The sequence below is a fragment of the Cuculus canorus genome, chromosome 3 (genome assembly GCF_017976375.1).
Source record: "Cuculus canorus isolate bCucCan1 chromosome 3, bCucCan1.pri, whole genome shotgun sequence".
NCBI lineage: Eukaryota > Metazoa > Chordata > Aves > Cuculiformes > Cuculidae > Cuculus > Cuculus canorus.
Genome location: NC_071403.1, coordinates 103,541,562 through 103,566,325, shown reverse-complemented (window position 1 = coordinate 103,566,325; position 24,764 = coordinate 103,541,562). Strand labels below are relative to the sequence as shown.

At 40.0% G+C, this 24,764-nt stretch overlaps 1 protein-coding gene across 5 annotated transcripts in view; it reads right to left on the bottom strand.

Moving 5' to 3' along the window:
- DAAM2 (dishevelled associated activator of morphogenesis 2) overlaps window positions 1–24,764 on the bottom strand; it is a 201,478-nt gene that overhangs the window by 93,789 nt on the left and 82,925 nt on the right. For all 5 annotated transcript variants that reach the window (XM_054062714.1, XM_054062716.1, XM_054062715.1 and 2 more), the window contains one exon: window positions 7,326–7,415. In XM_054062714.1, the coding sequence (XP_053918689.1) occupies window positions 7,326–7,415 (90 nt within the window). The remainder of the gene's footprint in view (window positions 1–7,325; window positions 7,416–24,764) is intronic.

The window sequence follows — 24,764 nt, the reverse complement described above, 5'->3', positions numbered from 1 at the left end:
GGGGAGCCACTCACATCATTAAGCCTACTATATTGTTTCTCAAAGTAATCTCACGGTACTTGCAACAGAAGGGAAAATGTCAAAGAAAAAAAAATCATGAAGACACAATTAGAGGAAATTAATAATAAACAATACAAAATGGCCAATATTTCTTCTCAGGAATGTGGACCTACACAAGGAACACTGTGGTCAACATCAACAAATTTATACTTTTCTATGATGAGAAAAAAAGCCTAAATTCATAATCTGGAACCATGAAAGAATGACATAGTGTCTTATTATGGATTTTAAGTATTATTCTTTCAGCAAGAACACATTCTCTGTGTTAAATTATGTAGAAGGAAATGCATGCCATTTTAGGCTTTCTTTTACACTGTATTAACCATGTTGCCCAAATTTGGGAGCTACTACTTCAGCCTACAGCACACATTAACAGGTGTTAATCAAACAATTCTTTCACACTGAACAGACCAAAGTACACCAATCAGGAAACACGTGCATTTGCTGCTTTAATGACACTTGCTTCATTTCATGGTTTTCCTTTATATCCTATGCTTCTCATAGGCCACAGTTTCCAAATTTACCACTCTAAAGCCTACTTGCATTTATAACTGAGTAATTTTTGAAGCCGTGTGCCTGTCTTCCATACGCAGACTAAAGATACTGGAATGACCCAATGTCAGCATCAAGCTAAGAAATCATCCCAAACATCTGAGAATGAAGTCATTCTGTTAACAGAAAAAGGAACAGATGCTGGTGGGAAAAAAGCAAGTTAACTCCACAACTGCTGGCGTTTTCCAAACATTCAACTGAAGGAATGTGTGGTTTGCAAAGGGCAACATCCTCCCACTGTGATTTACCAGTGTTACGAGAGTTCCACTGAGCCATAGGCTAACTGAAAGCAAGTCTATATTCCGAGAATTCATTTGAGAAATTCCACAGTTCAGACTGTTTCACCCACAGTCTCCTGAGCTAAGTCAGTCATGCAGTCACTCAGACCAAAAGAAATCATGGATCCCAGGCACAGGGAGGGAACAAAATAACTTCTGCTACAGCAGGAGTTGGTCTCATAGCAATAATACAGGAGACAGTAAGTTGCACAGAGTCTTACTTTCTTTATAGGGCCCTACAGCTGTTTTCCTAGTTTTGTTTCTGGTCAGTTCAGAGAATCACACAACTTAGAGCCTCAGGCAAATGAGACCTGCTCAAAGCAGAGCGAATTTCAAACTTAGATCAGGTTGTTCACATCATTGTCACTGTCAATGCTTGAATAGAATTAAATTAGAATGCTGGCTGAAGAGCTGAACTCCTGCCACAAACTCCTAAACCATCAGTAGGAACAGAAACAGTTTTCCAATTCATCAAAAAGACTGCAGATAATGTCTAATTCTCCATCTCCAATGTACAGGGCAGGCTTCGCCCTTTAATCATCAGATATCCTCACTGTTTAGCCAGCAATAAACCTCCACTAAGTACTCTAAGGCTCACACAGTTCCTTCAGCACCCTGTCTACCAACTGCTTTTGCTTTTAGGCTATCGTACATGCTGCAACAGTTACTGTACATTTTTCAGACTTTCCAGGGCAAGAGAGAGTAGAACCACCTACCCACACCCCCCCTAAATGCTTCATGCAAAGCTGGGGAAAAAAAGTTTCATGAAGACACATCCAAGCTGCGTCAAGCTGAGGTTCCTTAAAAAAGGCTTCTCAAACACTGCCACAAAATATTCTGTGTGTTCATGTCTGCTGCTCCCAGATACAGCGTGTGGAATAACACCTCTAAAGATAGGAACTTATAAGGGATACATTAAATGCTTGTTACAGCATAAATCCATAACCCAAACCATTTAATATTCCAAATCAATAACAGACTCAAAGAGTATGTCAAAGAGGAGAAAAATACTGCAAGAAAATAGAATTGAAAACAATTCCAAACCACCCACTTCATTTATGATGAGACAACCACGCGCTTGGCACTCTTCATACAGAAAGGATGAACCCCAAATGGATTTCATAGCTTGGATCAGACAATACAAAACCAAAACCCCACACTCAGACAACACAATGGTGTGATCTTCATCTAGTATATTGTATCACTAAATAAGACCAGATGAAGATGCGTTTTCTCTCTTCTTTAGGGAATATCTATCTTCCTCTGAATATTTTCTTGTATATCTCCCACTTTAAAGCAGGAACCTGAGGAAATGTCACTTCTCTACAGCAAGAATCGAGGAACTCTAAACGCAACAGACATAATGTAGCTTCCTGTTCTTAGAGCCTCAATATGAAGCCTTAAATTCACTTGCCACTTCAGCTGAGAAATAGCTGCTGCTGCTTCTTCTTAAGCTATAAAAAACTACACTTTATAGTGCGAAAAAAACCCAAAAAAACAGAGCAACCCAAGAACAAAAAGTAGGTGCAGGAACTTTCACTCACTTCAGAAAGTTTTCCCAAGGGCAAAGAGGACTCCAGGTTTTATATTTACATCCACCTTCTGCTTCATCCCTGGTAAGCTAAGGTAATTATATAAAAAACTGCAAAACCAGCTTACATTCCTCTAGCAGATTTCCCCCTACCTTTCTTATTTTTTTAATACTTACACCTATATATATATGAATCTATATTATACATTTTTTTTTATATAGTTTTAACAGAAGGAAGAATCCAAGGTATAGAGTGAATTCTCTAGAAGATTATCTGGGACACTCTGCAACTGGACTGCAGCTTCAATGGTTTCAGGACTGACCTGTCACCTCAGTCTTAAGGACATGGACTCCTCAGCAATTGCGTAATGCCCAAAAGTGCCTTTCACTCCATCCTTCCTGTTCTTGCAGTGAGGTCTCCGAAGTATGGAGACTTCACCACAAAATCCATTCCTACATGAACACCTCAGAAGCCAAATAGGTGCAACAAGAAAAAAAGAATGAGCAGTGCTTAAACTGAAAATATATTCAGATTTATTTTTAAGATTATATCTTGGAGACGGAAAAGGGGCAGACAGCCAAGATGTGTATATTGTGCAGGGAAAAGCTATGACAGGATGGCATGTCCAGAACATTGCCACAAATTTTCCTAACTTTGCTACTCTTCCTTTCAGGCGGAGAGAAATGCGCTTTTATATAAACGTATTAAAAACAAGTTCTTTGAAATTATACAACAATTTAGATCAAAGTCTTTTAGAAACAAGGAGTTTCCTGACTCCTATGCTCATATTCAGTTTACTAGGTTTTTTAATTCATTGGGTAGATGAAAAATGTAATTGATAGATATTTAAAAAATAATTGCAGAGGACAGAGTCCTAACAAAATACTGCTTGGTGCATTTTAGCTGTTCTAACGTACAGTTCAGATAAATTTCCCTCAGAATTTTTAAAGCCTATTTTGCTATTCTTGAGAAGCCGTTCTCTAGATCTGTTTCCCATAACAGAAAAATATAATCATTTAATGAATTATAAGCATGTATTTGTGTTTCAGACGACATAAATTCCTCTTTCTGGAAAGCTGCAGTGTGCTGATTATTACTTCACTACTTGAGTTTGAATAGTCTCATTTGATTAGGTAAAGCACAATCAATTCAAGGTAGCTATTCTAGGGTACAATTAAAATCAGAGCAGTTCAAAATAACTCCAAGGCATCTAGTAGAGCTCAACATAGTTATTAGAATTGAGCTTTCTATGTGGTAATGTTTATTTGCAGAGAAGCTGTATGACACAACTAGTCCAGTTTGCTTGTATTTTGGAAAGAGATTTCCTATCAGTTTTTCCCTCAAAGAAACACAGAAAAAAAAAACCCCACAACAAAACACCCCAACTTGTTTAACCGCAAAATGTGTGTGTGCCTTCTTTCTACTAAAATCTGGCCAACTGAAGGCTTACAAATTAGTGTCTGGAGGCAGGAAAGGCAATAAAAAGAAAACATCTTTACTAGCTTTGCAACAGCAATAAGTCTAAGAGCTTAAAGGACTGTACAGAAGGCAATAAGCTATTCCCTGCATAAAAAGACATCCTTAGAAATGCAGACTGCATTCAAAGCAAAGTGAGCCAAAGCAGTACAATACCTGAATTAGTTGCACTTTTTGGAATCCCAATATCAGTTTATTTACAGGTGAATTATTATTCAGCTAACAGCTTTTTCTTTCCATGCAATTATTTATTGTATTATATTATATTATCAGTATTTAATGAGATTTTGTACTTTAGTACCAGCTGCTGGTAAAATAGCGCTGAATAATAGCAGTTTTCTAAACCTTAACATCAGAAATTTTACCATTTACAAATAACTACATCTGAAAACATGGTCTAATGCTTAATCTAACTTCTGCAAAACATATAACTACTAGGAAATTAAAAATAATTTTGCACAAAGGAATTGCAGCAGTGGATTATATGTTTTATGTAAGCCTAAATTTCAGCTGATGGTGACACATGAAGATTACACTAAACAAAACCAGAACAAGGCACCTGAACTAGGGGAAGATGTCATCATTTGCATTCTGTCTACATATGGCTTTACTTATAACTCAATATGGTATCAGACGAAGCTCAATACCACACAGAAACAGGCATTATAAAACATGTACTAGTGGTGTTCTGGGTAGAGGGTCAGGGTGCCATCACTGATGAACGATACTTCTGATGAAAATTAAGATAACTGCATCTCTCATTGTGTGCTCTGTACTGATTGATGGCAAGATAAGGAAACAGCCAAGGCTGAGAACACATGAATATTTTCCAACAGAGCAGCCTTTATTCCTTGCAAACTGCTACTCCACAAATGAGTGTGAAACATTAATTCCCTATAGCTGATAGCTGAAGCTACTCTTTTACACCAAATTACTGGGGATTTAGTTTCAAGATACAAACCTAGAATGGCCAAAAGTGACCAAAGCAAGCCTGACTGTATGATACCATGTGAACACTCCTCTGTAGATCCTACCCACAATCATGACATTGCAGTCCGGAAACAAATCATTAGAGTACAACAGAATGTTGACTGGTAAGCTGTGCCGCTGACATAACTTTAAATGCACAGACATATGTGTCTTCCCCCTTTTCTTTAGAAAGGCTTGGTATCAGAAACAGGTGGAATGAGGTTTTTGATACAATAATGACTTTCTGCTACCACATTGGTAACAAGTACCATAGAAGATTATATCTGAAGTCTAACTGCCAAGATAAATGTACAGTGTGCCTACAACAACTGATCTTCATTTTTGCAAGTTACTTTTGTTTACTCAAGACAGTCCACTAATCTTAACATCTTTGGAGGAAATCAAGGATCTCTGACCTTCCGTTACTTTCAGATCAGAAAAGGCACCCGAGACTAGTGATTGTGAACAGTGCCCTCTGCACTTCTGACATTCCAGTTCGCAGTATTTTCATTTGCCACATTACAAAGCATAGAGCCCTAAGGAAACTCAGAGAGCCCAGAATCAGCTCTCCAGGGGCTTGTCCTGGATGGCTAACAGTGAGGAATCGGGCTTTTATAGCTTAAATTAGATTTCAAAATCTTCAGGGAAAAGACAGCTTTCCTCTTAAGGGAAGCTTGCAACAAGCTTCTCTGTCACTGTAAAACAATGATGATAGGTGGATTAAGGTAGTCGGCTAGAGAGAGAGATGTGTCATCACGGATCATCCAACTGTCTATGAGGGAAACAATGAATAACATTGGACAGTTAAGGTTTCAAGTAACTGAAAGCATCTACAACATAATGAAAAGGCATCTGGCAATAGTATCCTGTTCCAGTTAGCACATCATTTAGGACAGCTGGAGTTCAGCTAACTGAGGCTGCACTATAAATGCATTATAAAGATTTTCCATTATGCAGCTCCTTTAACTCTGGAGGTCTTCAGGATTCTTATATCAACTCCACTGCTTTTTTACAAAAAGTAGAGGGAGGGAGGGGAAGTATAATGTAGTGAATCCAACCAACATATTAAATACATTAAAGCCTTAATCTTCCTGCCAAAGCTGGTCTGGGAGGTGGAATGCATGCTTCTCAAAGACGGCTACAAATAGATCCTCTCCCACTAGAGCTGAAAAAGCCAGCTGAGTTGGCCAGCAAAAATGTAAAGTAGCCATTAATCACAGCAGCTTGCACCTTCCCTCTGCTTGCAAGCTGCATGTACCAGCAGGAAGAAGAACGGAAAGAGCACCAAACGCAACTGAGCCTCGACTGCTCTTATGCATTTCCTGAATTATTGCTAGCTCAGAGGCACCATAACTAATTTGTTAGCTTCCCTGTAAGATGCATTTCATTCAAAAGTATACACATAGAAAACACTTATTTGATTAGTTTGACTGAGGTTTTCTTTAATTACATGGTAAGCAAGCTAATTCCCAACCCCCATCCCAAGGAAAGAAAGAAAGTAAACACAACCTCAGAAGGATCATCATCGATGTTTCTATCTGCCACATTCAGTATTAAAATTTAAATGTTCTCTTTCAGCTTCTGTTATACAGAAGACTGCAAAAAGAGACTGATGCTTTCATAGCATGACTTGTACATTTGGGAAATAAACCAACAATCTCACCACACCTTTTTTTCCCTAATATTTACTGTTAATGATCACACGCTATTGTGGCTATCTTTGTTTCTGACTGAGTTTCCTTCCTAGAGCAGCAAAATATTTCCACCGAACCACTCCTGCAGGAATTCCACTTTCACAAGTTTCACAACAGTGATACAACTTGTCATTTCTCTTGACCATCATTTTGCCTGTGACAAAACGCTGTGATACATCTGCCTCTGATTTATTGTCCCCGTCACTTGCTGGTCAGAAATCTGAAGACCTTGAACGAAGAAGTGTTACACAGACAGGAGCAGGTCCTCCTCATTTTCCAGTGCAATACAGAACATTTCCAGCAAGTTCTGGAAGACCTTGAACTACCACGTTTTCAGACATGACTATTATTATATAATTTACAGATATTTTAAGACATCCTAAAAGATTTCAGTAATACATTTTCTATTTAAGCAACTTAGAAAAGTTTTCTAAACTTCCTTAAAACATTTCCATGATTGTTTTTCTTTCAGCTCAAAAAGAAAAGACAAAACCAAACCAACAACCCCAAACCAAACATGTAAAAGATTCAAAATGGGACAATGTATAATTTTGAACTTGCTAACATTCTTTTCAGAAATCACACATGCATAAACTCCTTATAAGAAAGCTGTGCCATATTCATGATGATAAAAATCCTTATATCACTTGTTCTTAAGTAAACAGAAGATAAATATATAGTTAAAATCTAGATGTATAGCAGTAATTATGTGCACGCACACAGAGCTTATTGGTAAGTTACTTTAATCGGGACAGCAGTAGTACCTTCTTTTTGCTGCAGTAAATTTGCCATTTCTTCTCTGGAGGGAGCGCAAACATAGCCTCTCTGTTCTTGTCTGTGAGATCCAATTCATCCTGGAGATTGTGAAAAAGAAAAACAGAAAAAAATGTAAATAATCAACAGCTGCATTGATAACTGCTAACAGGTTGAGAGGAATCTGGACCAGGTGTTTGAACTAGACTTCAATGAAAAGGCAGAGGACTTAGTAGCTCCCAAAGACTCCAAAATCATTGGTTTCATAATTTTTACCTCGCTACTGTAAGTTTTCCCTGTCAGAGCAGAACCTATGGAGACAGGCAGCCTGAACAACTTCTACGTCAAACTTCCATTATTACTGATTAGTCAAGCATGGGACAGATTACATGAAAGTCATGAAGCGAAAAACTCAAAGCAATGGCTTATGTGACGCAGACACTCCTTACGAGAAAGGCTAAAAATTCAATAGACCTTTTTCCTGCCCTGCAGGATCAGTTTGGTCTTCCAAAGGAGAACAGCGAAATGACTGTCTCTTTTAAATAAAGGTCACGAGACAGTTGTCTAGTGGCAATAATGTCAACAGTAACCTACAGGTTGAAATGTTTGTTCAGATGTTTTTCCTCTGAACCACACAATCCCAGGCAAAAGAGATATCTTCACACAGTGTTACATCAGGTTGAACAGACCAGAAAATTCAGTCTATTAAGAAAAGTACGTTCAGTGGACCACAGCCAATTTTACATTTGTAAAATGAAGGACAATGCTGCGATACGGAACTGAGTCCCAACTGTGTCATAAGCTCCCTCTGGGTACATCATCAAATTCCCTAGCTTTGGTTTCTCCTCTCTAGGAGGTGGATAACCATAGACTCTCTTCCTATACAACATATCTTTAAAATCATCAAAGCAGAGACTGCCTCTTGCTCTGAGTTTATTCAGGGCTACAGTCACAGCTGCCAGTTTCAGGTGCTAATGGAAATTAAACAAATAAGAATGGTCTTCGTAGAAAGCAGCCTGCATTGCTAGAGACAAATGAAGATGTCTAAATGAGAGTTTCGGCAATATATAGACAGTCTTCCAATAACATTTCAATGAATCGGTTTTGGCAGACTTTTCTTCTTCCTTATATTTGAAAGTGTACGGAGAAGGAAGTGTCCAGGGGTCCAATATCAAAATGACATTGCAACACAAAGAACGCTGCACATGCAGATTCTGGCACCCACACTAAGCTAGCCCAAGCAGAGACAATACCTCTTTAACTCAGCCCAACAATGGCTCATTTGGAAAGCATTCAGGGCTGGGAAACTTGTGAAAACAGTGAGCTAAATTGCACACTGAGCCTGGTAGCGGCTGCTGACAGATTTAGAAGCCCACAGAGATTTCAGCTGCAAAAAGGTACAAAAGAAATGCAAACAGTAACAAGGCAAGGTCATTGCCAGGAGCCCAAGGTAGAAGAAGCCGGGTTTTTTTTAAACAACAGAAAGTTTACACGGGGAAAAAAAAAAACCTTTAGCTGTGCAAAACGAGTGCAAACCATGTGGAAATGTTTAGGGTGAGTTTCCAAACAAGGGGGGCAGCCAAGCGAGGCAAGGAGTTTTATCCTTGCTACACACAATTAGAAAGCTCAGGCCAGGATCACATTCTTGCGGGGAGAGGGAGAGTGAAACGACATGTAAGGTCTTAAGCAAAGGAATGCTGTTGGAGGTCAAGCATGTGGGAGGGAAAAGGAGGGGCAGACAGGGAATCAGAAATGCCAGGTTTGGAAGAACCACCAAAGAAGCCAGAATATACACATCTGAAATGAGCTGGCTGAGCTCAGCTAAATTCTTAGAAAAATTATGATTGTTTTATTGATACACTTAATGATCTTAGAACTTTTTTTTTTTTTTTTTTTTAAATAAAGAGCAATTGACTTGGTTTTCTAGTCCATACTACCCTTTCTGGAGTCTGGTGGTAGATCAGACAAGCAGCAAAAGCTCTTCCCAGAAACTGCACTCAAAACTGAATGATGATGTCAACCAATGTAGTTCAAGACAACCATTTCATCAAAAGACCACTCCTATTGACTAAAACCAGCCAGAAGGCAGGATGCTGCCACTTAGCAGCTTCTAGACACTACCTTGGGCACTGGAAGTATCAGCGACATAAAGAGCACTCTGCCTTCAATGGGCAAGAAGAACATATAACTTCCAGTCATGTAATTTTGCAGCCTGATATCATGTCATTCTTTTCAGGACAAGGGTCTAGAAAGGTATTTTGAAGGGATGGAAAACCCAGTGGGAACAAAGTACATCCAAACCCTACTTTGTTGTGGAGAGTAGATAAAGTCAGAAGAACATTAGAAGTCATCACATTATCTCAGGCAATATAGCACCAAGGAAATTGATCAGTGTTCCAGGCATAACAATCACCAAAGGCAGACCCAAACACACCTGACTGGGAAACAGCACATGCAGGATGGATTACTCTTCCTTTTGAAACAGCTAATGTTTGTCTTCATTAGGAAGAAAATACTTGGTTCTAACCGCCAGGTTGATGGGCAGGTAGCAAGCATGAATATTCAGCATTGAAAAGGACACCTTTTCCAGATTTCAAAGCAGCAGTCAAGGTCTTCAACACCCTTCCTTGAAGTCAGTCTTCTGCAAGTGTGCTCCTTCACTAAGAGGAAGAAAGGAGTGGGAGGAACCAAAGAGGCCTACATATCCCCCTCTACCTATAGCATTAATCAAATCCCACCCCATGAAGAACAAAGAAATCCCTGCAAAATACAAGGGACACGAACCCTTCTTCTTGGAACACTCTGCATTGTCTTACTCCTCCCATCCTCATCCTCCTTCTATAGAAGGTGATTAGAAGACTGCACAGTGACTGCACAGGAAGCCCCTGGATCTAGATAAGAAAGAAGATCATGAATCAAGCAGACCATTTTCCTATTTCAACTCAGGATCCTAACACGAGATGGCACATAAGGAAACTTGATGCTTTGGAAGGAAGCAGGAGGACCAACAGAAAGAATACATTTCAGAAGGGTAATTTGCTCCATGAACAGGTCATTTTGACCCAATGAAAAAGGCAAATCTGCTAGTATGTAGAACTTCAAACTCTAGAGTTAGCTTAGTGACTACAAGCAGGTAGTGAATGAGAAAGGAACTACAAAGGCTGTCAGGAAAGCAGAAGAACTACAAACTCTGACTGCAGCCATCAAGACTGGGGCTGCAGCCAGGCTAAGGAAGCTGACTTGACCAAACACCCAGGGAACAAACATAAAGGGCAAGAAAAGGGGATCAGTCAGAACAAAGAGGAAAAACACCCTCCTCCATCACCTGTGCTAGCTTCCTAGCAGAAACGTAGTAACCCCTCTTCTATGCCTTGTATAGGCAGCTTAGTTCAGCCAGGCGCTCCTGGCTTTTAAAAATACTTGAAGTTGCAAGTGCTCTCATGAAGCACAGATTAAAAAGACATTTGCCAGGCTGGCCTCAGGGAGAAGTAAAGTACCTCCAGTTAATATTCCTTACATTTCTCTCTTTTATCTATTTCCGACTTTATTTTATTTACTGAGACAAGGATACATTCAAGTCAATTTCACTTTCATGTGGGCATTTTTTTTTTCTTACACAGATTGAATTTCAATAATAAAACATTTAAAATGTACTGGAGCTCGATTTGAGGTTCAAATATTTCCAGTCCAGTTCGCAGGCCAAAAGGGAAGATGGCCTCCATTCAAAATGGCTACAACCCAAGGAAATAAGAGACAGCAAGAAAGAAAGGGAACAAGGAGGAGGAATGGGTAGGAAACATAAAAACACTACTTTGTGGGATTTAAAACCACATTATGTTCCTTGTTTTTGAGAACATTCATTGAAGTGTGAAAGCTGGATTTGGTGCTGAGTAGCCACCAGCTTGACAATGATATCATTCAAAGGTCCAGAAGAGCTTAATAGAAAAGCATTCCTCACCTAGACTGGTAACACTTCTCTTAGTGACATGAAATGAAATTAATATAGAGAAAAAGTAATTTTTTGAGGAATGTAGAAGAGAGAAACACAAAAGGAGAACTCTTCTTGGAGAGAGAACCACAAAAGGAGAACATTTAATGCCTACCAATATGCCTGCCTCTCTAAAGGAGAGCCTTTAATACCTACTAACATCTCTGTACTGAAACCTGTATCACATCTTCACCATTTGGTCATCTGTGGAAAGGTGAGGCAGAGTGACAGGATAGCTGCTCCTTCACCAGTCTACTTCACCTGGCCTTGCAAGAATACTTACACAGTCCATAGTAATATTGGAATATAAACAGGTAAAACTGAAAACAATTTGAAAGACAAGCTTAGTAAGATACTGACCAACGTGATGAGACCTCCCATTTTCAACAACATACCAATGCTGAAGCTACAGCAGGGATAGGATGGAAAGCTTAAGACTAAGTACACAGAATATCAGGGCTTCAGAGCTCAAGTAACTCTTGGTTCCAAGTCAGAATGCTGGAGAGCAAGAGTCCCAGACTTGATTCTAAAGGGAAATCAGGACCCTCAGTTTCCACAGTTTGATTTCCTCAGGTCCAGTTTCTCATCTGCTCGCCCCATTTCCACTGGCTGCCATAATTCCCGAACACCATGGAGCAACTTAATGTCAGACAGCTGCTTCATTTTGTAAAAGACAAAACCTAACAACCCAGACTAACTAAGTAGCCAAACTTCGAAGGCTGGTAAGATTGTGTTTTGGGGGTATTTTTCCATTTCTTGATTTTTGTTTGTTTGTTTTGTCTTCATAAAAGTTTAATGAATTGTGCATAGCATTTCCAACACAATGAAGCACAGAATTCTGACATTATATGTTTTGTTTACTGCAGGCAGCAACTTCATTAATATGAACATAATACTTCATTTTGCCAGAAGGGACAGAAGATTGTGTTTATTTTCCTATGTTTAGTTGGATAGTTGTCTTGTTTCATCAATTTCTTACCATTTCAGCTACAGATAGTTAAGTCACACTTTTAATTTGTCTGTAGTCCACAGTATCTCTCACAGTATTCTTGAAAGCATACCTTTTCTATGAGAATCCGTCCCAGCTGTGTGTTTCACATTTATCATCATCTTTCATGATCAAGAGAAGTTAATGACATCTAAAAGCATACCCTCATTTTTTTTAAATGTTTACTTCTGCATACAAATGTATTCAGGCAATAACTAAAGAATTATTAAATAATGAAATCCTTTTACCATCTCCATAAAGAACAGCTCTGGCATGAAATCAATCTTTATTTTACACCACAGAATCCAACCCTAAGATGTAATACATTGGCAAACAGACTTCTTCACTTCTCCTCTTCAGAGATGCCTATTCTGTCTGCCTGATTACAGCTCTATTGCACTGCTTGAGGCCTTTAGCAGTGGATGGGTAGTTAAGCAACAAGACAACCAGTTCTTAGCATCAACAGGTACCAATGGAACCAAATCCTCAGATGGCACAAACTGGCAAAGCATTCCAGAAAGTTTAAACTTTATTCTACTTAGTTAAACTCAAAATGGAAACTTAAGAACTTCCAGACCAAATGAGACCAGCAGTTATCTAACTTGTGACCAACACCAAACACTTCAGAGAGCTGTACAAAAGCCTGCAAGTACAAAGTGACACAACAAACATTGTAGATGGTCAGACACTTCCCTGCATAAAAAAAAATGGCCAATTCTGTGATGCAGGTGAGTTAATATCCCTTTCAAGATGGAAATATCAGCGGTATTTGCAAATATTTCTTTGTGCAACTCCAAAGCTTTCCTTTTGCTCAGTCACACCAGCACTACCTTTAATGGTTCTTTGAGTCATCCAGTAGGGAAGTGAGAAAATGGGAATAACATTAAGATGCCTTTACACCCTCTAAAAAGTATCCAAGTTTGGAAGACTTATTCAAATAACTTGATAGCATACTCATCTCAAATATTTAGGTCCCAAGTGTATATTCATTTTTACAATATGAACTTGCACTGTATTAATTTTAATTAAGTGGACCACTTTTATCATGCTTCCTGTTCACATACCCATTCCTTCTTTTTTACTCCCCCTTTCTCTTGCACACAGCTACCTTTTATTTTTTTTCCCCCTCTGTTACGTTCTCATTCTCCTTCACTTCCCTCCCCCCCCCGCCCATCACGCACAAATGTACTCTCCCTTATCCACTTCATTAATCATTTTCTCTCAGTCTCTCAGGAGCAAACCCATCCAAATCATAAAATCAAGTATAGTATGCTGTTGCCACTATAACAAATTCCCTGTCCAGTATGATACCTGCTACCCCACGTTCCCCAAGGTCATTTATAGAGATATCTGTCACTATGTTCCCAAAAGGGCTATTTTCCAGTTCCACTGATGCTCCCAAGTTGCACAGCACAGCTGACTGCCTTATGCCCTCGATGAATTTATTTAAATCTTGTACAAAGTAAACAGTGATTGTGACACACCATGGGCTCGCATCCAGCATCCACTGTCTGGCTCCAAGAAGGTTCATATTCGCGTGCTATTACTGAGGGCACAATTGATGGTGGTTTAATCAAAGCTGAAGTACAACTCAAACTGAGATACATGGAACTGACATGGCTGGGCCTGTAGAGGAAGGGGAAGCAGTGGAAAGAGATCAGGGAGGAGGTTGTAAGCAGCACATTATAGAGAATCCAGTCTCACATAACTATTATAGCTTTAACAAGTGAACAGAGTACGACCACATTGCTGACACGGGACTTACATCACCTGTAAGTTGCACATCTACACTAACAACAGTCCCAGGAACATTTATTTTTTTATTGATGCTGCCTCTGACAAGTTCTGTTGGCAAATAACAAACAGGTTAGTCTAGCAGCTCACATTCAAGCTGTGCCTCTGCCCAACAGGTCAAGGAGGAACAGGAAAATATTCTCATCACAGGCCCAAAGGCAGCTTCAGGTCCAAAAAGCTGCTTCAGAGATAACTTCAGTGAGCAAATTCTTGAAATAGAAATGATAAACCCTCTTTATTTAATCACTGTGTCCACCTCCAGGGGACAGTATAGGATTGTTCCCCTACAGCTTCCATTGCTTTGTCCAATCCAGATCACCAGGCTGACATGTAAGAGGCAGCCTGCTGGAAGAGTGCACATTTCCAATACTGAGGAGATCGATAAGGGGTTGTGAAAGACTGCCTATCCGAACAGTCAGTGAATGACATTCATTCGACTGCACGAACTGCCTATACTCATGCACAAACTGGAGCAACGAGCAGTGCAAAAAAAAAAAAAAAAAAAAAGTAAAGCTCAACACAGCTCCCAAAAAACAAGCAACATTTCACAGGCTTTATCTAACATGCAACTGCAAACATTGGGGTGTGACTGAAGCAGGAATCAAGAAAAGTAAAATAGACTCCTTCTCTATATGACAACTAATTCCCATCCCTACCTTCTCAGGGCTGTGCTTGGCACAATTGCATGGCCGTACCCACAGCAAAACTTGATAGCATATGCTCTTTCAATAGGCAACAACACTACCACCCACAGCGCTAGCACATCTTCAGATGCAGCACATTGGTTAAAGGTTCCTACTTGGGCACCTGCTATACAACCCCTGAATCTACTGATAACCAAAGAAAAAACAAAACAATCCCTAAAGAAAATCCTTCCCACTCCTCATGCTCTTCCACCACTTGGAATTAAAAGCAGGCTTTGTAAAGCACACAGAAATAACACACCATATGAGGCTGTAGAGTAACATTTTGATAAGTTTCCCAATTGGTAAGCATTAAGTCCATCATTTGGTTTCCATGCATTTGCATAGACATAGCACGTGTACGTGCAGATACGTATGCGACTCACACCTTACATACACAAGAACTATATACATGAGACTTATAACATCTGCCAATACCTACAATGTATTATCACTGAATTTGTGCATGCTGAAATCACTGTACACACACAAATTGCTCACACAGCCTGTTGGCATAGAAAGCAATGTATACATTTCAGCTACTGCCACAGATCTGACTTTAAAGAAGAGAACCAGGCAAACAAAAGGCTACAATTCCATAATACTCTTTTTTCCTTCTTGCTTTTTGAAAAAGTTGCAGCTTTAAAACCCCTTCAGCACTAAGGGCCCAAATCTCTGTATTCTCAGTTATAACAGTAGAAGACAGCACCTGACGTTTACCATACTGGAAGATGTGCTTCTCTTCTACCCTGCCAATACAGAAGTTACTTTCTCTTAAGGCTCAGCAGCAGACTAAGAATTTCATTCATCAAGGGCACTGCTTTTTGGAAGAGAAATTTATCTCACACAAAGTCAAGTAACATCCCCCCCACTCCCCAAACACTCCTCCCTCCCTAAGTACCGCTTCCTTTATTCTTCCGTAATCATTGGTTTATTGCTTCTGTGCTTCCTGGAAGAGACAGAAATTCTGTCTTTCTCCTAGTCCCCAAAGCTCTCTGACTTGACAGCATACAAGTACACATAGTCAGCAAGTCCCATACTGGCAGTCTTCTTCCACAGGCCACTAGAAGCATAGGCTGTTCATTTTTCTGCCCTCCATAGGCAAACCACGTTCACAAGACAACAGTCTGCTAGGCCAAAAAGAATGAGGAAAACCAAGACCCGTTTATGCAACAATACACACCGATGTTTAGAGAGAGAGATTCAGACTTAAGATACACATCTGCATATATGCAGAGCTATAGCATAGGCACAGTAAGAGGGACAGTCCAGGGATATGGGCAGGCGCAAGAAGACAATAATACAAACAGTTGATTATCATCACTGCTTTTTCTGTTAAGATGGGCTGTGTGTCCGTGTCACTGAATTGGAATGAGACCATTGAGAGGGATAGGGATGAAAACTGAATAGTCAGGCTCATGTCTAATCTAAATCCCTGCTGCTGCAATTTAAGCCTATTGCTTCCGGCCCTATCAACCACAGACATGGTGAACAGATAGATCTTTTCCTTCCTCTTGGTAACAGTCCTCTTGATAAGTTTTCAAGCCTATTAAAGGCTGTTGTAATGTCCCTCCTCGGTCTTCTTTCTTGAGGCTAAACAAGTCCAGCTCTTTCAGTCTTTCCTAGAGGTCATGTTCTCTGGACCTCTCATTCCTCTCCTAATTGACTTCCGGGCTCTCCCTGGTCAAAGTACGTCTTTCTTGAAGTGCACTGTTCAAAAGTGGGGACAGTGTTCCAGCGGAGATTTTAACAATGCCAAGTGCAAAGATTACTTCATGCATCCTCCAGACTGAATTCCTGGTCACATATTCCATGAAAACAATTAGTTTTTCTTTTTTTAATTAAAAAAAAACCAACAAACCTGCATGACTTATGTTAACTTATGATCCCCTATAGTCCCCAATTTGTTCTCTGAAGAAGTGCACCCACCTGTCTGCTTCCCATTGAGACTTGCTGCTAAAAGAAGCACGTTTTAACTTTCCCCATTGAATCCCATACTTTAACACACAATTTCTCCATTTTTTTTAAGCTTGTCTCTTAACATATTCACAGTGCTTACAGCCTAGAGACATCTGCAAAGTTTATAGTATGCTCTGTATTTCACTATCCAGTCAATTAAATGAAAACACCAAATAGGACTGAAGCCATGAAATCTCTGCTTGATTCATCTTTTCACTGTGACAGGCTGCAAGTCCTCTACGGCAAGTACCACTTTTATCTCCACTTTCTGATTATATACAGTTTTTCAAATACCTCTCTCTGAAACATAGCTTCTAGAACCACCATATATAACACTAAATAAGAGTAAAATCTGCTGTTTCAGCAGTGCCCATTCCCTGCCGCTCATTTCCTTTCCTTCTCCTCCCTTCATTTCCCCCTTCCTTCCCCCTCCCTAGACCAGAGTTTGTTTTTCATGCCAAGGTCCTTTAGATGAGACTCTGTATGGAAAGGTAGGTGTGGGAAAGGTTATTACGAAACTGCCGTCTAAACTGCTACCTTTCCGGCTTCACCACCCTCTCCCTTCCTACAAAGTCTCCTCTGTTCTGTTTTAATACTAATGAGTTCAGAGGAGGTTCCTAGCTGGAGCAATTCACAGCCCAGACTGTGCCAAAGCACACAGGCACACACCTCTCTGATCACTTCCTGCCCAAACACAGTCCTGCTGGCTCAACCTTCAACATGCAGGCTGGGAATTGCTGCTGTAGCCCTGTGCCAAAAACAACCTGCATTTCCAGGGACATCTGTGCCACCTACTCCCGTCATCCTAGCTTTATCCTCTTGTGTGCCTCCTATTTGCTATATGCCCATATGGAGGAAAACAAGGGAAGTCAGAGCTTGGCTGACCTTGAAATCTCTGATAAAATATTACGTAAAAGGGCAGGAGGAACTGAGAGGTCAGTTAAGAACACAATGAGCAAAATTAACTTCCTATCGAGCTTTGGTTCTGTAGTTCAGACACATGCTCAAACTCATATGCAGCGTGAACTCGAAGAAACTCCAATAAATCTACACCATGTCTGGCATTAGCTCAGGTTTTCTCTTGCTCTCTGAATGATTACTCCAGATTAAGTTGTGCAAACAAGAGACCAAAACGTCCATAACTCAACTAAATTGAGGGGACTTACTCTGGATTTACACCATTGCAAAATATGAATCAAATTACCCGGTTTTAATTGTAACAGTAGCTAAATCTGTCAGCTAGGCAGCCTATAAGACAGGCTTGTTCTACAGTCTACGGTGTGGGCTTCAGACATAGAATAGAATGGCAGTCTATCAGTCCCCATTTGACCAATTGTTAACTTATACTTCAATAAATGAAGATGAGCTGTCTTTACTGCTAAACAGTCCAGACCAGCTGGAAGAACACCCACATAACAGAAGCCTCATATCTCCTCTGAAGTGAGGAGGAGGGCAATTCCACAATGCTCTTCACTTACATAACCCAAGTATTTCCATAGTCAAATGCTGAATTAAAGGCATGACAGTATATTGGGTTATTCACTCACATCCTGCCCTGTCTCATTGCTTAAGTATTCTGATAATCAGAATAGCAACGACTGCACTGGTATCACTAGGTGCAGGAATACACCAGTTGGTGTTTTGCCCTAAATATTTCTAAGAAAGAATTTATCAGAAACTTTCTCAAAATACAGCAACAGTGACAAGAAAAGGATGAGCATTTGCCTTGCAGAACAAGCTCATCTCCTAAGCGCAAATTATAACTGCATTTACTATCTTGCTAAGCATTTGTAATCCAAAAGTTCTCTCACATCATTAATGTAGAAGCCAACAACTTTACACTGAGCGGCAAACTCATCCAGCTGTTACTTTCTGTACAAGACATAATGCTGAAACACAGCCACTGAAGCAATCCCAATGGATTTTCCATAACTCGGGGATCTCCCTGGACACCTTCCAAACTGGGAAACTGCAATATGCTTTCCCCTTACAATTTCCTTTACAGAAGTTATTCTCTAAATCTCCACCTAGTAAACCATTGCATAACATTGTTGTACACACTGCAAAGTTCTTTTCAAAAAGTGTTTGTGTTTTCGGTCTCAGCAGCCTTTCCCTTCATGTGGTCAATAAATAATGGGAAACTGCAAAGTGAGAAGTTGCCCAAGTGTTTTTAATACAAGCATACCTAGAATATACAAATGTTTATTATGGCCTTTTTGCATACAGCATGGGTCCACATGTAAAAGAAAGGAGAGTTTGACCAAGACGGCTATGGAGTCTTGCATGTGATTCTCCCTAAAAATGAACAACTAGACAAAAGCAAGGCAATATCTATGACAGGAGGCAGCAGTAGAGGTTTGTTCCCAAGATCTTCAAATACAATACATTCTGCCAGTGGATGACTCCCATACTGCCTATGACCTACACTAATACTCTTGAAATATGTTTTCCCCCCAGCAAATTTACAGACTTTTCCATTTGCAGAAAACAAGGTACCTAGCATTAAAAGCTCTTGGTCAGTCATTTCCCAATGCCAGAAAGCATCTGTCTGCACTTCTGGAAAAAAAAACAGCAAAGACAGAGCAGCTGCAGAGGCAGCCTGGTGCTGTGAGTGACAGCAAAAAGCACCTCCTGACACTTGCCTTCTGTGTGCTGCTGCTGAAGGGATAAGCAGAAGGGCCACTCATCTCCTATATTTAATGACATCAAAAGCTTTTTTACCTTTACCTTGTGTAGAGGAAGGTGTCAGGAAACTACAGACCTGAAAACCTTGCACCCTAAAAAGGTGCTACTCCATCCACTCAGCCTCACCTGTGGTGGTACCTTGTGCTCCCCACATCGGAGTGTTGCACACCAGGCATGTGACAAGAAAATAAAATCTCTCTTTGAAGAGCATGAAGAAAAAGAAAAGGTGTCCTAGACATCAACAATTAAAAAGGTTTCCTGGGTATGTACAATCTTAGACTGAAGAGCTGTGCTGGAAACGAAAGAACAGCTGTGCATAAGTAGACAGACTATGAGGCCATGAAGAACTTTTGCCTTCCAGGCCTCAGTTCCCTAATTGCTTCAGATATCTTAAACCACTCAGTACTTTTGTCATTATTATAACAGAAGACAAGTGCATCTGAGTGCATGAAAAATGTTACTCTGACAACTATAAACTAACCCAAGAGAAAGGAAAGGTTTTGTGGCCTGGCCCCCATCAGTGAGGAGAGCTATCTGCGGCCTCAAAGCTTTGTTTTATTCTGCCTTCAGAGACAGTGTCCTCTGTTCAGATGGCGATGTTAAGCCTTATTCATGAACACGAGCCTCTGGTCATGAAAAATCCAGCTTAGTCTCATGATTAGTATTTTCTAACAGCTTCCACAGATGCATTCTCATTAAGTGCAAGAAAGGAAGCAATAACTGGGGTGGAGGAGTCTCCACTGAGCCGAGGCCAGCAAAGTCTCCTAGTTTGCTGGACTCAGAGCTCATCATATGCAAATAAAATTGAAGGACCTCCCTGGGATCTTGATTGCATTTGGCACTACATAACCTACCTGACTGCTTAGGCACAATCATTCATTAGAGAAACACAGAGGATGGGCATAGGGAATAAAAGAACTTCCTCTAATGGGGAAAACAGCATGAAGACACTTCTAAATGATGGTTGTGGAGAAATTTGCATTGATAAATAACTCGAAGCCACAGACCTGTCAGAGGTGTAGTCTGAAAATGATTTACATGCAGGGCAAGTGACACAATTTAAATCCCTGTATTCAAAATAATCTAGGAACAGGATAAAATGAATCAAAAGACTGATAATTTGAAACTGAAATGCTCAAATCTTGGCAATGTGCCTGAATTTAAATGTGCTTAAATACTATTATCAATACACACCAATTGTGTGTTCAGGGTTTGAAGTTAGGACCTAAAATGCATGTCTTTAAGCCACAGATTTTCAGTGAGAAACTAAAGACTAAATAATCTTCTGACATGGAGGATACTTTTCAGGGAAGGTGGTGTCCCACACTGAGTGCCAAGAGACAGAACAGGCAGTTCTGTTCCCCAGAAGTATTACAGGGGAGTGAGAAAACTTCGCTCTCTAGGCCTGTCGACAAACACAGAGAAAAACAGCTGATGCCATCTTGCATCTACATACATTGACATATATCACCTAGACTAATGTGAAAGCCCACAGTGAGCCATTTCTTGTGCTTTTTATGCAATAAATACTCTTGCAGGTTGCAGAGACAAAGAGGGACCTCACAAACACTTCCACAGCTAGGACTTGGCAAGCTGAAGTGGGGCGGGTGATATATGGGAGTACTTATTCAATGTGGTGAAGCCTAGTTTTCATCTGAGGTTTATGTTTTATCCATTACATTAAATGGCTTCCAAGGGAGAACCAAACATGAAGGAAACATGTTACTTCCAAGTCAGCTGTTTGCAGTGGGAACCACTACTACAATTATATAGGTTTGGATCTCATCTCCCTGTGGCTCGATGAAGGTGGATTTGCCAAATTGATGCCTTGCTCAGAAATTTTTTGGTTCAAAATAAATAATCAGTACAAATAAATAAATGAATTCTCATATTTCCATGCTGTACCTTAGCCTCCTTCAAAATAAAACTTTTTCTTTCTTTCTTTCTTTCCTCCTCATCTTCCCCTCCTCTGGGAAGAAAGACTATAATCACTGAACTTTATTCTTTGTGAAGGTAGAGAAGGAACAGATATGGAGCTATGTCACAGAGTAAGCAAAGAGCAGAGTTTACTCAAACTGTCTCTTTTGATCACTTCATTAAACGCTACTAGAAATGAGTCCCTGGTGACACCACTGTTCCTATGTCTCTGTCCTGACAGGGCTAACAAAGATACAAGTCATGCAGATGGCTCATTTGCTCAGAGTAGACCAACCAACTCTTCTGATATTCTTCAGCATTCTGACATTAAAGTGCTGGCAACTACTAGCCTGGAGGGTTGAGAAATCAAGAGAGCACAGCAAAATATGTGACAGCAGCAAATATCACACTAATTCCATAGTTCTGTTTCAGGATAAGACAAAGATACTGTTGTACTTAGAAAGGGATTAGCTAAATGGGCAGAAAAAAGAAGTGAGACCCACGAGGTAGGAGAGGGCAGAGAAAAAAAAAAAGACAAAAGCAAAAGGTACAGTAAAGAAACTGTCATTGTACTCCAGATATCCTTCTTCCTCAGGAGGCATAGGGCATTAAAAGTTCTAGCTACAGTTATAGAAATTGTCAGAGTATTCATCAGTTAACAAGTTGCTGCTTCTTCCTCACAGACCTTTCATCCTAAAATACATGATCTTGAACTCCACCTTCTCAAATACCATGACCATCTCAATAAAGCCACTAACAAGAGAAACAAAAGGAGAAATAGCAACAGAGTAAGGTCTTTACACTGCTCTTTCCTCTACACTAACATTATTTACATTTTCCTACTTTTCCTGAATTTCCAGCATTTAAGTTACCCTTCTTGGCATGGTCTGAGTTCACATCTGGGATGAGGTTGCTCATGTAAGAGACATCTAGATGGCAAAATCTTTAGTGTCAAGCAACACACCTTGGTTAACCAACAAGAGCAATCCGGGACTCTAACACTGAGCAAAATGAATAAGAATCCACTGTGAAAAGAACGCACCACTCACTAACAAAAATGAGCAAGGACATGGAGAAGCTGTTTCATGAAAAAAAATTATTTCCCCTTTGCTTTGCAATAATTCTTCCAGATTCTTCTCCAGTTCCTGTTCAGTCAATAAATTTGTACAAGGTAAAACACATGTGCTTAGCACAGCCATTTTTGCCAGCAGGCACAAAACCAGCTTGGTGTCTGCTAAAGAGACCACCAACTGCAGTAGCACTTTACTACATGAAAGTATACACAGTGCCAGCTAAGAAGAGAGACCGAGGGGAAAAAGCAGAAGCCTTGACGGTCAAGTAGGGCCAGTTTTACAATTTATGAGGTGCAGGATCACTCTACACAACCTACGCTGTAGGGCTTCTCTTCCTTGCCTGTTCATTGACAAGACACTAAAGCCAGCTATTCTGCCTTCTTTCAGCTGGGTGCACAGAAGTGGTCATTTTAGGGGTAAAGCTTGTGGACACAAGTATTTGTTTGCTTTGAGTCTTGTGCATTTACACTTCTGATAAGGCCTTACTTATACTTTTACCTCTGTATTAGTCCAAAGGCAGTAACTGCCAGCACACAGACTGAGAGTTCGTACATCTTTTCCTGTCTTAGACTAAAATTCAGACCAAATCACCCTGAGCCATAGTCTTCATTCATACCTACTCCCTGCACATGTCCCCAATGAAATAAACCAAGACTGAATTTAGCCCATATCAGAAGTAACCTTTCTATTTTAATTTTCTAATTGAGGAGACAAGGTCAAAACACAGCATCCAGCTTCAAGTAAGACAAATGCCTAGGATCCATCTTAGATTTGTTTTTCTGGTTGAAGAGCATCAAGAGCAGACATTTCAGCTGAAATCATCATCAGCTTGTCATTTGACAACCACTGCCTTGCTCAGAGTCCAGTTCGGCAGCTGCTGTTACTCTGTTGGTCTGGGTGCATCCCCCAAACACAGTAAACATATTTCCCTTAGCCTGCACTCCATGCAATTAAGTTTGCAAGCTCTGGAGGGGTCTTGTAGCTCCATGAAAAATACAGGATCCCAACACATTTCTAATCCTCTGTTTGCAAAATGGACATCTCCAAATTTACTTTTCATTATGTTAATTTAAGGACTGCAAGAACAAGAGAAGACATACTTCCAGTCCTCAAAATGTCCACCATTTTGCTCAGAAAGGCAGGTAGAAACATACTGAATATTTATTGGACTGGAAAATTCATCACAAGAGAGGCTTTTCCAGCACAGCTAGGCTTAGCTATTCTTGTCATTAACTCTTATGTGGGAAAATGCGCCAGATTTTAACTGCAGCAAGGGGAAAAATAAGGCTTTTAAAAATTCACTCAAGCACACCAATATTTCATTATACCCTTTGCAGAGCAGATGGCAAGATGAGGCTATACCCCCTGGGTCTGCTTCAGGGAGCTAGTAAGAAGAGCATTTGTGTTACAAATCTCAGTTGATATTGGTGTCATCATTTCACTTGGGGATTTGGGTCAAAAGGCTTTACACTCAAATCTTTTTTTTTATATAGTACAAGTGCACCCAGACTAGACCCTAATAAATAAGCAGTGGGCAGGATAGTACGCAGCACAGAGCCCTCTCAGGCACTTCCAGGTCGCTGATTTACACTGGTCCATTTACAGACTGAATCTTTCTAATCCAATTAATATCTTATCTGAGCTGTCAATAGAGATGTAGCCTGTTTTATTTTAGTGTCTCATAGAACATGCATTAATCCGGATCTGTGGACTAACTAGCCCTTCTAGGCAAATTCTGCATTCTGCCAGCCCACTTTCTAGCCCTTATAAAGTGAGAGAACCCTAAATCTAACTCCAGCTCCCAACCCTTACTTCCATGCTACCTGCCTATCCAGAAACTCCTATGGACATGCATCACCATCCTACCTGAGTGTTCTACAAAAATGTGTGATATACACCATTAATCTTCTGAAAAACAGAAATTTTCTCTCCTAGTTCACTTCTTATGTAATGATGGCTAGGGTACTATTATTAAATATAAGAACATGAATATAATCTATTTTCATTTCAATGGCTTCATGTGTCTGAAATGTATATGCCAGTTACAGACTGTCAGCACATTTAATAAATTATAGCATAGACCAACAACTCTCAAACTTCTGAAGCCAAAAATTTTTACAGATCATCACGTATACTTGTCATTAAATATTGCACCAAAAACACTATAAATCATACTGTTTAATAGACTTTCATAAGGCCACAAGCACATGGAACACTGGTATTTGCCAGGCATAAAACTAAAAGCACCCTCAATATCAGCATGAACTCTCAAATTCCTCATACAAACTGATACCTTCAACATTAAGCAAAAGCCCAGCAGCAACCAAAGCAGGTCTATTCACTATGACTCGAAAGGTAAACAA